The sequence below is a fragment of the Pelecanus crispus genome, chromosome 6 (genome assembly GCF_030463565.1).
Source record: "Pelecanus crispus isolate bPelCri1 chromosome 6, bPelCri1.pri, whole genome shotgun sequence".
Taxonomy (NCBI): Eukaryota; Metazoa; Chordata; class Aves; order Pelecaniformes; family Pelecanidae; genus Pelecanus; species Pelecanus crispus.
In genome coordinates this window covers 23721783-23735362 of record NC_134648.1, presented here as the reverse complement: position 1 = coordinate 23735362, position 13580 = coordinate 23721783, and the positions used below count along the sequence as shown (strand labels likewise).

The 13580-nt window shown below is 41.4% G+C and overlaps 1 protein-coding gene across 3 annotated transcripts; it reads right to left on the bottom strand.

The window, feature by feature from the left end:
• Nucleotides 1-412: 412 nt before the first annotated feature.
• Nucleotides 413-13378, bottom strand: EHF (ETS homologous factor). 3 transcript variants are annotated; one of them, XM_075712863.1, is made up of 8 exons: nt 13279-13378; nt 10558-10803; nt 10211-10270; nt 7735-7803; nt 7575-7643; nt 4028-4087; nt 1355-1550; nt 413-512 (listed from the first exon to the last, which is right to left on the bottom strand). In XM_075712863.1, the coding sequence occupies exons 1-8, from the start codon at nt 13373-13375 to the stop codon at nt 413-415; spliced, it is 897 nt and encodes a 298-aa protein (XP_075568978.1). In that variant the 5' UTR covers nt 13376-13378. The 3 variants fall into 3 exon arrangements, with proteins under 3 accessions (XP_075568978.1, XP_075568979.1, XP_075568977.1); XM_075712864.1 differs by having other exon boundaries at nt 4028-4078; XM_075712862.1 differs by lacking the exon at nt 7575-7643 and having other exon boundaries at nt 13279-13375.
• Between the last annotated feature and the right edge of the window lie 202 nt (nt 13379-13580).

The following is a 13580-nucleotide window of genomic DNA, read 5'->3' as shown; positions in this document are numbered from 1 at the left end:
GAAGAAGACTACTTGGCTCAGAGATGCTTTACTGTTTCCTCCACTTATAGTTGCCTTCCAAAGTGGATTATCATACTCCCTAAATGCCCTAGTATTTCGCTCCTTCCCTTTCTTTGCATGACTCATAAATCACATTATGCCTGTATGATTTAAAAAAAAGAGAAATACTTCACAAGAAGGGAAAAATAATCATCATTCTATAATGTTATCTTATATCACAGAAAACTGTGTACATTTTTTCCCCATACAGGACATACTTCAAATAAAATAATTTTAACACCAATAATGATAATGTTCCTTCTTCCCGACAGAAGTAGAATTGTTTTTTTCACCCCAGTTTGGTATATAAATATAAGAAAATAGTCTTTGAATATTTACATCCAGGTGTTTTAAATGTTATTTCTTGACATATTTAATTCTCATTTTCTCTCCAGCCACGGGCATTCTTCCCAAATTTATATACTAATCTCCGACCATCCACACGCTCCAGAATTTCTCTTTTATAATAGTATCTGTTAAAATAAAAACAGAAAAAGATTTAAGGTTAAATTCACCTACAGTTCTAATAGGCCACTGCCCACTAGGCAATCCCTCAGCTAGCTGAGAAGTCTTTATTTTCTATATATATAATACCTGAGATTATTATAACTGAAAGACAGAGAAGAAAAAATTGATGTCTTCTTTTTACTTTATATTAATTATCCTATGAGTTTGAATTTCACCATATTTCAGGTCATAGCATATTGCCATATTTATCACAGACTCTTATGAGATTTCATGGGGTTTTTTTCCAGATAAGCCAGGATCTGAAATCAGACCAGGAAAGAATCTCAGCTTCAATTTGAAAATACATTTTGAACTTTCATAGATTATGGAAAAATGCTCAAAATGTTAAAGCAAGCAGCAAAGAATATCCTCACATAGAATTTGTAAACCTGTTTTAAGATAATGGGTGGGGGACACATCTAGTTCCTGAACATTGCTGGAAATAACAAGATCTCTGGCCATTACTGAGCATTTTAAGCCTTCCCAGTTCAATAGCACAAGAACTTTCAGCTTGCTACAGCCATGCTTCCTTCCTACATTGGTTGTTTGAGTGGACAGCAACAGAACATATATTATATATATAACACATATCTATGTTATATATATTATATATTATAGTATACAGAAACAGGAGGGGAAAGAAAAGACAAAGAACATAATGCTACAATCTCAAAACTAGTAGGAGAGACTCAGCTGTCAAAGGCGGCAACTGGTGCTGCTGGCAATTAATTTTTAAAAGTCAACCAGATTCTCCATTCAGGTAGACTCTTTACATGTCCCAGGCTTCTACAGCAACATCTCAGCTCACCTCATAGCCCGGCTGAGTTTCTCGTAAGTCATGCTGCTGTTGTTTTTCTTCTTTCCCCAGAGCTGAGCCACAGCTTCGGATTTTAAAAATCTGAAGACACCTTCTGACCGGTCTTCCCACTTGATCAGCCCCGGATTTTTCTCAGGATTAAGAAGAATATCTCGAATAAATTCCCAAAGATGAGTTCCTCGAGGGTCTGAAAGAGGAAAGGGGGCAGGGGGAAGGAGTGTCTGAAAAGCTCTCTGGGCTATGCTTGCCATTTTTATGTCATGTTCTTACAGTGTGTCATCTACAGATGGTGACTACTTGGTAGGGACAGGCCATAGTTCCTGGAGCGCAGGACCCCCACCTCGGATCTATGTAGGCAAAAAAATGCTGACAGCCTTTACACTGAGGCTGGAGGCAAGTGTCAGCCTTCAACAGTGTGAGCCCCATAGCAGGCAGGTAGGAGCCTTAGCAACCCCAGGAAAAGCAGAGTCCAAACACCCACTGCTTCCTTCTGCCTTTGGCACTGTTTCTGCCCCAAAGATAACATGTTTAAGTCTTCCCTTCACCTCAGTTGCCCATTTTTCCTGACATTCTTCTACATCATGGCATGTAACCTGATATTATCGCGCAGTACGTGAAACAGACAAGATAATTGTGAAGCAGGCACTGAATCTCCACACATTTAAAAGACAGACAGAAGGCAAAGGGTGCCATTCTGCATCAATGAATATTTGGTCCCAGGTCTCTTAGGTAGAGTTAAAGAAATAAGAAGGTGTAGAGTGAATAGAGGGATAGTGACAAAACTGGCTAGCCAAAATTTTGTGTAAAAAGGGTATAAAAAAGTCTGACCACGATATCAGAAAGGGCAAAACCAGATCTCTAAGTTCAATAGGTAGACCTCCCAGTTTAAGCACAAATCCATCCCACATTTACTGTAGAGATGGCACCAGAAAGCCTAGGTCAAAAAGAAAAAAGATTAAATAAATCCAACAAGTCAGACGTAGTAGTTTATGAATGAGGAATAACAAACACAGTGACAAGGTGGGCCAGAAAGATAGCAGTCCTTTGGTCTGACTTCAAAAGCATGCAAGGGCTTAGACCAAATTAAGAAGGAAACTAGCTAGTCAAAGATGTGAAGCTAAATTGAAAATGGTATACAGTGCAACATGAGTAGATTTCAGTCAACTAATCCAATATTTTTCTTTGTTGTAGTAATTGTTTTCTAGAACCAACACAATGTGGTGAACCTAGTCTATCTGGACATCAGTAACATACTCAACAGACCATGATACAGAGCAGTACTGAAGAAACTGGAAATGTAGGGGATTAGCCCAGCTTGGCAAGGTGACCTTTTCTATATACCAAGGTTGTGATTTGAATCTGTTCTTAGAATCATAGAATATCTCAAGTTGGAAGGGACCCATAAGGATCATCAAGTACAACTCCGTACTCCTCACAGGATCACTTAAAACTAAACCATATGACTAAGAGCTTCATCCAGATGCTCCTTGAACTCTGACAGGCTTGGTGCTCTGACTACTTCCCCAGGGAGTCTATTCCAATGACTGACCAGCCTTTCAGTGAAGAACCTTTTCCTAATGTCCAATCTGAACTTCCCCTGATGTAGCTTCATTTCATTTCCTTGGGTCCTAGCACTGGTCACCAGAGAGAGAAGATCAGTACCTCCCCCTCTGCTGCCCTCCTTGAGGATGTTGTAGACTGTGATGAGGTCACCCCTCAGCCTTCTTTGAGCTGAACAAACCAAGTGACCTCAGTTCTTCACAGGTCTGTCTTCAGACCAGTCCTGTCTAATCCTTTCATTAGCAACCTTGATATACACACAAAAAAAGAAACAAAACATCTATCTGCAGATAAAAAGTTCAGGAGTTCTGGTTGGGCATAGTCACAGAGCAGGGTAAGAAGAGGAGTCAGGAAGAGACAGGTGATCTGGAGACTGTATTGAAACAGGATAAAATCAAATACTACAAAATGCAGTGAACAACCAATATTAAGGTTTTCTATTATAAATAGGGAATGGCACAGGATGCAAAAGACATACACAAGATATTTTCAGCATAAAAACCTCAGTAAATTATATTAATGGAACTACATCCAGAAATCACAATTATGGTAACCTGTCTTCAGAGTCAAGTGGAATCAAAACTAGCAGAAAAAGGAGATGAGGGGAGTGGGAAGATTGTCATATCAGAGGAGAAGAAGGTGGCATAACTGAGGAGCAGGTGCTTGCTCATGATGCCATGCATGAGAAGTTGTGCAAGGAGATGCTGAGCAGGGTTTCTGGTGCATGCTGCACTCAGCAGGCACGGGCATGAGCATGGCCATGCCCATGGACAGACCTTCCTGATTTAATCCTGGGTCTCCATCATTCCTTTATTCCAGTCCACCAGACCAGCTCAACACAGGGCAGAGGCAACTGGTTTCTGGTTGCTTCCCCATAAGCCCTCACTGATAAAAACAATTTGAAAAGTATAACAATACTGAGCCAAAAATATTGTAAGCAAACAGTACTAGAAACAGTCAGATCCTTGGAGGATTCAATCACAGTAACGATCTAACCAGCTTTGCTTTCAAAATTCTTCCTTTTCCCTACTGAAGGGGATTGACTTTTAATGTGTTTCTTTTCCTTCAATCAACCAACCATTATAAACATGGATGTCAACTTACTGTGTTTCTTGGTGTGGGACTTTGGGGTATGATCTTGCGATTTTTTCACATCTGAAAAATCTGCAGAGAAGGAAAATGAAGCCTATTTGTAAATTTGATTAAAGGGTTTCCATTGACTACCAGGTTGAAAGAAATAAAGCCACAAAAAAGAATTAATATTTCTTTTAAAGATAATAACTTTTCAGAAGGTAATCTAAGTAAGGAGGAAGGGGGAGAGTTTTGTTTTCTGTACTATATGTTAATCAGCACACTTCACAAAGAGACCATTGACAAATAAAGAATGAATGCAGAGGTAAACATTTGGCTTTTGAAACCTAAATTTGATTAACAAATACCTCACCTCATGTTATGTGTGTGAGAGAGAAAAATAAGATGATCACATCTATAAAAGGAATCCTGAATTGTCCCATTATGTCTTAGTCTTTGCAGAAGCATGTGTCTTTGGGGGCCTGTTTGTTTCTGAAGAGATGATCTAATGTGAAATGTATGCGCTGATACCAATGCACAGAACACCTACCTGACTAAAACATAATGAACTGGCAAATGGTTCTTGTTTGGGGGAGGCAGGGTGGGGGAATGGGGCTGTGCTGGTAGGAGTTTTTGGCAGCTGGACATGCATATGTTGTTCCATGGCTCAGAGCCATAGAAACAAGCCATTTCTCATCGATGGTACTTTATCACCTGCAGCCAGCCAGAGGAGGAATAGGGTTTCTGGCACAAGCATTTCTTCAGAAATGAAGAAAAAGAAAAGTTCCTCCTGTTCATGACTGTAACCTACGTAGCAGTCTGCACGTTCAACCCTCCCACCCTCAAACCACAGCAGCCTGGCTCTGTTCTTGTCATTAATGAATAGCTTTCATCCGATCACTCTAAGTCTCGCAAAATCTGTGGGATAGTCCTGAAAGGGAGCCCCTTCTATGTTTGCTTTTCAGCATACTTTGTGCCTGAATTCCATAAAGCAAAGCTTAAGGTCCCACGCACTTTTTCCCAGCTTCTATGAATGCACGATTATCATACTTCTCATGGAAACCAGGCATTTGCATGGGAAAATGACTCACAGGAAATATTCATTTGCATAGAAACTTGTCAGATTTGCACAAGCAACTGCAATAACTGCATGTGAAAAGGTAGATGCAAAGCTATTCACACACTTGCTTTATTCATACGTAACTGGAAACATAAACTGAACAGGTCAGTGAGGATAAGCCTAACCTCCACCATTCTGAGCCTGACATAATTATTGTCCTTGACCCCCAAGCAGCAAATGCGCTTAAAGTAATTTTGCCTTCCCACTCTCAAAGAGCAGGAACTAGCCTGAACCTCACTCAGCTTGAGGGAAAAAGTAAAATGAAGCTTATTTCACTGCCTTTCCTCAGATTATGATTCCCCTGATGTTATTAAAAGTCTGTGGGAACTCCAGGCAAGAACAGCAGGACTCAGTCCTTTATTTGCCCTCATATAAATCCTTCTCATTTTAAAATCCCACAATTTGCTTGCAAATGTTTGTTATGCTCCACTTAGCTGGAGATTTATTCTTGGAAGTTCAGTTGCCTTCTACCTAGCTGGTGATTTATTCTGGATTTCAGCTGTGTAAATAGCCTCCCACTCTGCCTCCACTCCTACGTGGAGACCAGTTTCAAACACGCCATGTTAGGAGGCTGGGGCCTGACAGATGAAAAGAGTTATGATACAGTTTCAACAAAGCTCTCTTGCAAAACTTCTGACAAAAGGTTGCACAGTATTTGCATATGATTCAGGAATGAGCCACTTTTTTACGGGATATACAAATCTAGTTTTTACAGGAGGCTGTGCCCTTGGCGTGCCACCCTAGCTCTAGGCTTAAGGAGTCAGCAGGTAAACACACTGTGCCAGGATCTTGACAAGTCCCCAGTCCCGTCAGAGAGCTCTGGAATCCTGGTAATCATCTTATGACAGTGGGTGGAGGCGGCGGAGAAAGCAAACAGTGTTTGGTTGGGTTTTTTTAAGGTTTGGGTGGTTTTCTTCTTCTGGTCAGGTTTTCTCTTTTTTTTTTATATTTATTGCTGAGTGCATTAGTTTAAACTGTATGCCACTTGGCAACTCCAGCTGTGCTGGGAGGCTGGGGGATGCAGCAAATGGCCAGGCACAGAGGCTGTGGCTGTCACCCGTGTGCAGAGGCACAGGGTTGCCCCCAGTGCCAAGATAACACCTGCAAGGCTGCATCTACAGCAGTGTGTTTTCCTTTCTCATCCTCCCAGGACTTCCACTGTTTACTCCCTCAGGTCTGTTTGTTTAACAGCCTCCTAAGAAGGACCTGCCTTTCTTTCCCCCCTTTCTCACTCCCCTGCCATCTCTGCTCTCCTCTTTTCCCACTGCCTCGCTCTTTCACCTCCACCCCTGGTGCCTGCCCCCAGGACATGGCCCACAGAGCACCCCAACACATGTGTCTGGACTGTACTTTCACCAGGCACTGCACCAATAGGGTTTGCTCTTTCTCCTGCCCTTTAGCAAGCAGATTGTGAAGGGCAATGAAGCTGGTGAAGGGTCTGGAGCACAGGCCTTATAAGGAGCGACTGAGGGAACTGGGGTTGTTTAGTCTGGAGAAGAGGAGGCTGAGGGGAGACCTTATTGCTCTCTACAACTACCTGAAAGGAAGTTGTAGTGAAGTGGGTGTTGGTCTCTTCTCCCAAGTAGTTAGCGATAGGACAAGAGGAAATGGGCTCAACCTGCGCCAGGGGAGGTTTAGATTGGATATTAGGAAAAATTTCTTCACGGAAAGGGTAGTCAAGCATTGGAACAGGCTGCCCAGAGAGGTGGTGGAGTCACCATCCTTGGAAGCATTCAAAAAATGGGTAGACATGGCACTCTGGGACATGGTTTAGTCTAGTCTACCCTTGATTGGTTTAGTGTGGACTTGGTAGTGTAGTTTAATGGTTGGACTGGATGATCTTAAAGGTCTTTTCCAACCTAAATGATTCTATGATTCTATGATTCTAAGTACTGAGGAGGGGTGAAGAGGCGTGCAGTGCCTGCCCTGCTGTCAGCTGAGATGGGTTCCAGTAGGAAGCCCTTCTGCTGGCGCAGCTGGGCAGAGGGCTTGGTGCCTGCACTATGGCTCCTCCGGGCTGACCCCAAACCCAGCCCCAAACCTAGCAACCTACTCAGCATGAACCACTGCCTCACTAGGGAAACACAGCCACTTCTGGGGAGGACCATGGCACTCGTTTACCCATACCCAGCCATACCACAGAAAAGTGTAGTGGAGCTGGAACGTCTTGTCTCTCTGACACTAATATATTCCCCTTTGACTCAGTCACTTTAAAAGATATGCAGAGATTGCAGATTACTTGGTCGACTTTGTCTCAACAGAGAGGAGAGAGAAACATTTCATTAAAGCAAGCTATTGTAATAAGGGTAGGTAAAAGAGCTGTCAGAATCAGTATTGCTTAGTTTAAAATTACTGGAGGCTCAGATTCAATCCTACAACAGAAGACTACAGAGACTATTATATGTCAGTAGGTCTGGGACAAGAGACAAACAATTAATAATATAATTACAAGTTCTTTACCAGGAGGCTGGTGACTAGGTGTCGTCATGGAAATCTGAGCACGACAGAACGTTTTACTGTCCAATAGCTCTGGGAATTAAAAAGAAGACATTTAAAGTAATAGCCTCAGACAACAATAAAACCATCTCAGAAATGCATGAAGTATTGTGATGTTAGTTACCTACTGTGCTACCATAGCCACTCTCATACAGGTAATTCTCTTCTTTCCAGGACACCATTAATGGTGGATCTGAAGGTAAAGGACCAAAAGGAAAATCAGATAACTAAAAGAACATTTTTTAGCATGGAGGTGAATACGGAGCACTGAGGGAATAAGAAATGTGCAAAAAAAGAGCTGCAAAGGGAACCAAGAAATTAAGGGGCTATGCATGAAATTATTTCCTTTCACTCAAATTATGGATGGGGTTTTGCATACTCAGTCAAATGTACTTACACAAAGCACTGACTTTTAGAAATAATGTAGTAGGCTCTCCTTTTCCTGGCTATCATTTATGCCTGTCCTTGAAGGACGTTTCCTGTGCCAGATCAACTCTAATTCTACCCAATCCAGTCCTGAATTCTCAGCCCCTGGTGATTATGACAGTGTTTTGGTGCCATAGAGATGAAAGTGTTCTCAAGTATCTAGTAAAACAGGAGGATGCTTATAATGAGTATTTATTTCTATAATGGTAGAACTAGAAAGTCCCCTCTGAAACACAGCTTCATGTGTAAGCACATAGTGAAAAACATCAAAGCCTAATCCTAGATGAAGGGCCATTTTATTCCAGGCACATCAAGTTCCCATCCTTAACCTTAAATCCACCTTCATGATTGGAATAATTTTTCCAGTTATTCCAGAGGAATAAATTTTAGTGACCTTCTGGTCAGATGGATCAATATAAGCAGAACAGAAGTATTGTCTTTATGACCTCTACATTGATCAGGAAATTACTCTCTTTGCAGTGCATTCTGAGGTCAGAAGCCTTAAAAATCTCTTTTTCTTTTGAATCCAGGCCAGAAAAGATGAGATTCAAGGTTCAAATCTAGGTTTTACTTACTTTTTTTCATGTTCATATAAATGAAATCCCAAACCAAAAATGAGTTACAGCTAAATCATCACGTTTGGCTGAGTTACCACTTATGACATAGGAATTTAGCAGGCATGCTAAGTAATAGCTGCATGTTTGGGCACTGAGAGCTTGTGTTCCTACAGTAGCACACACCCTTTGCTTGCTTGGACACCTGATCTGCCTAATGTTGCCTCTGAAAACAGGCCTTTCCTAGCCAGAACACGGGGACACATCTTGTCTTCCTGTTTTGGCCTTTTTCAGTACCCATGTCTTTGCAACTGTGATGGTCTACTAGGACAAGGCAGGCTTCCCCTCTAAACCACCAGACCCATCCCTGCTGGCTCACAAGGAGTCCCTTCCCCAGCAGACCCAATTCGCACCGCCTGCTCTTCCCCATGCAGAAACTGACCCTGCTCCCACTGCCCATGGTCAGCATCTCCAGAGCCCCACCACACCACTCCTGATTCAGCACAGCTAGGAGAACCATCAGTTAGTCCTAGGCTTTGGCCTTTCCAGATGTGCAGCTGAGATACTTTGCACTGCACTGTGTATCTCTAGTGGGAGGAGGAACTAATATTATACCAAGATCTCATAAATCAGGACTTAAAAGGATTACTGTAGTTTCCTATATGGCAAGCATTGAGGCTGCTGTATGCACATCACCCACACTATGTGGACACAGGCAAGGAGTGGATTGCAGATTGTAATGCTTGCCTGCTGCAAGCAGAAGGTGGTTAGCGTCCCTGGCTGGAGTGTCTGGGCTCCTCCAGGTTAGCTGAATAAAGAGGTTGGTAGTATTTGTCAGAGACATCACATGCCACGAATCTGTATTCGTTCTGCCGGGAGATATTAAAATGTGGCTCATGAACACACCCACATACAAAGAGGCTGGGACTAGTGGGATAGAGAGTGTTTGGGTATAGACAGAGATGCTCTGGCAAAGGCACCAGGAAAATAATCGTGCCTGAGAGGAGGATTGAAATGAGCTGAAGTTCTCTCAGTGAAACAAAGTCCTGGGAGGAAAGGGATCTAGCTATGAACACACTGGAAAAAAAGACTGCCACAGGAAAAAATGCAGTTTTGGTCAAACCAAAATACTATCTGAATTTCAGTTCCATTGAAAGATGTGAAGAAATTGAAATGTAACATTTTTTTCTCTCAAAGTTGTTTTGTTTGGAAATTTCCTCATGTTTCAAACATTAACAGCACTTCACAATAAAATATTTTTTCTTTTTTTTAAACTGAGAATACTGTGAAAATAGTTGTTTTGAAATGTGCTGAATGAAGCACAGAATGAAATCCCCTACAAAGCTGCCCTCACTGAGCACTGCAAACTATTCCAAGTCTGAACATCCGTATAGAATGCTGATACTGCAGACCTCTCCCAGGAAAAGTCACCACACGCAAACTAAGATATAGCAGTACTACCCAAAACTTCAAAAAGTAGACATTGACTGATATTTGTGTTACTTCTTTTATTCTGCACGATACACTTTCCATTTTATTTAATGCCGTTTTGAGATCCCTCTCTTGGAATGGACAGTTTCCTCTTTTTGTCACCATCAAAAGACAAGTTACCCAACTCACCTGTTTGCTCTGTCTTCACAATAACATTATGAGATTGGTACATGTCACTTCCACACTGGCCTGCAAGAAAGCATATGGCAGATAGGACGTATGACAACAAGCTCAGAAGAATTAAAAAGTATTAGCGCCAAGCAGCAACTGCTACAGCATACCCTTTTCCCGGGTCCTTCAGACTCCTGCCTTATGTCATATCTAAGCAATTTAGCAATACAGTAAATGAGGTATAAGCAGTTAAGCAAACATAGCAAATGAGACCTGCCTGGTAGGTCTCTCAGGAACATAAGCGACTTCTGAAGATCCCAGAACTCAGACCACTGTACGTGTGTCTCTGCCTAATGTCTATTTACCATTCCATTTTAGGTGCTGAAGGTTGCTATAAAGCAGTTGCCCTGCTGTCCCAGCTGCCTGAGTGAATTCCTGCAGGCTCATACTGCACAGATGTTCCCCATTGATATCAAATTCCTGGAAGGGTATGCAGTTGGCATCCAGTTGGTTGGTATCAAGGAGATGCTGCAGCCACTCCCAGACTTGAAACTTAGTCCAGTACTGTGGGTGTATTTCATGCCACTGGGTTCCAAAGAAGCTGCTGGACACTGGAAAAGAAAATAGGTATTTACTGTCTCTGTTAGCACCACAGGATTATGTCGACAACGAGAAAGGTCTATAACTAAATTGCATGCCCTGGAGGTCCACAGATCTAGATTCTTTTCTCAGTCCTTAACACTATCTCAGAAGCTATTGCTGGAGAAGGTATTGTTATTTTTTTTTGCCTCAGTTTTCCAATTAAAAACTGGGAATCATTACATTACACTTCTCTTGGCAGACTGAGTATATAGGAATTAATTTATTAATGTTGGCTAAATACACCAAAATTATTTGATGGAAGACACCTTAAAGTACTGTTAAAAAGGTATGTTGATCCTTTTGTGGGAAAATAATTTCAGTGCATCAGAAAATTATGGAAAAGCCTTGCAAAAGTCTCATAACGTGCTGTGGAAATTTTCCACTTTAAAGACTTAATAAGGACTGAATATGAATTGCGGGATTCAATCAAAGAACAGTAAAAGCCTATCAGTATGGCCCACAGCTTCATGATAGAGCTTGCATTCTGATGAATGCACATTATTTCTGTAGTCAGGTAAGATGATTTCTGAACACAATTGTAAAACTAATTTTTAGTTACAGAAGCTGCTTAATTTTCCTGTTAGGATGCCTGAATCTTTTCTTGGCAATCTTTTAAACTGCTCTCAGTTGTATGTCATTACACAACAATAATTTACGTGTGCAAATGAAAGAAATTGTATGTGGCGATAGGATAATTGTATAAGATAAGAGCAAAGGCAGGACTGCTTTGGTCTGCCCTCACAGAAGGGCTGGCAAAAGGAGTTCAGTAGAATTTATTCCTTGGGAAAGGAAGACAATGGAGTGTGCCAGGCAGAGACAGGGGCATGATAAAATGCTCACAAGTGCATGAAGGGTAAGGATGAGAGATTGCAGAGGTCATTGAATTATGGGAGAAGAAAGGCTGCCATGGCCTGGCTCTACAGTAAGCCCACTCCAGGATGTAGCACCAGACCATTCTCAGTCTCCCCAAGAAAAAGACTACCCACACAGCTGTGAGAAATACTGACAACAGTGGATATTGCTAGAGGACCACAAGCAACAGAGTTGGCACATTTTAGGAAATCACTTCCCCTCAGGTCCCACTAGACCTCAGGTGTCTTCAGTTGAGATATGCTGCACAATCCTAGTTTCCAGGTAAACACAAGCAAGCCCTACAGTTACTTAGGTTTCTTTATCAATATTGGCCAACAAGGTCTGTGTCAGTAACTTAGGGAGTTTGCATGACGGTCTCTCATCCTCCTGTTGAAGGATTTGGGGAATGAGTGTGGAAATTATTAAGAGTGTGCTATGTCAGAGAACAAAGGTTTGATGGATCCGTCAAGTATTCCCTGAAAAGGAGGTTGATATGTCTTCCCATCACTTCAGAAGGGTAAACGAATTTCAGAGGCCACTAGTATCCTAATGTAAATGGAGAGCCTTTAGGGAAGAGTAGCTAGGTAAAAGGAATTGAAGTGGTGAATGACTGTAGAGGCTGGTCTGAGCTTTTGGCTTCCTGTCCCTCAAAACATAAGTGAATCCCGAGGAGTTTCACACTGGAAACATGAAAATAGACCCCACCATTTCCCTTCATGAAATTCTGTGCAAAGTGAAAGTCAGCCAGCACTTTTTTCCCCATGAATCTGTTACACACAGGTCAGTACATTTATTAAGTGCACGCTTATGTATTCCTTTGTATTTAGAAATTACACATTAAAAAGAATAAGAGTTTCACTGAGTGGGAACTTTCATTGTAAGTTTTGTTGCAGCATTATTTGGATTAGAAGGACAACTGCAGCATGTGTTTGTCTGCTTAGATTTTTAAGGTTTACCCATTGACTGAGTGATGAAAAGAATTTAAAAATTATATCAAATACTATATAGATAGATATGTGTCTATATCTGTATTTTTATACTGAGAGTGTATATATATGAACACATTTTTATCTATACAGCCATATAACCAGAAAACAGTAAGAAAAAAAAGTTCTCAGATCACAAGATATCTAGTGTTCTAATGCCAGTCTAATTAGAAAGCTATCTAGTAATTTGAGCTGAAAAAGCAAATACAGTAAAAGAGCAAAAAGGCTATTCCCCTGGAAAGCCAGAGGGGTGATTAGCATTGAAGAGTAGTGTTGGTTCACAGAAGGCATGAGGGATAAAGGTAAGAGAGAAAGAATGCTGGACTGAGGAGAGGGAACTTTCAGCACTTTCAACACCACTAAATTAATTTTAAGAAAAAGAACCAGTAAGGAAATGAATGATAAACTGGTCACTTTCAGAAACTTAGTGTTGCAAGTTCAGCTTTTTACAAATAAGGTAACAAATGGAAATTTTTCTTACCAGAAGTGAAACTCCAGTAAATTAGTACTACTGAAAAATACTTGTGCATGCTTAGAGGTGTAGTAGCCCCTCTCCCCCTGCCTCCCTGCAGAAAACATAGCTCAGAGTCGTCGAATTCCTCCTACCATTGCATGTGGAATATCCATCTGTCCAGGAAGGCTGCTGGTGGAGTAGATTGCTGCTGGAATTGATACTCATTCTGCCAGCTCCTTCCAAAATCATGATCTGTAAGTGAATCGAACAGCTTTCTTAGTGAGCAGTGTCTAGTCCAAGAGGTAAATGGCAAAAAAAAAAAAAAAAAATCCACTGAAGGTGAAGTGAGGAAGCCAATTCCATTTGTAGATGATACAATTGAAATCAAGAACATGTTGCCACAACCCCTTTTCCACTGCCACAAAAATCTCCTTATGATAAACATTACCATGAT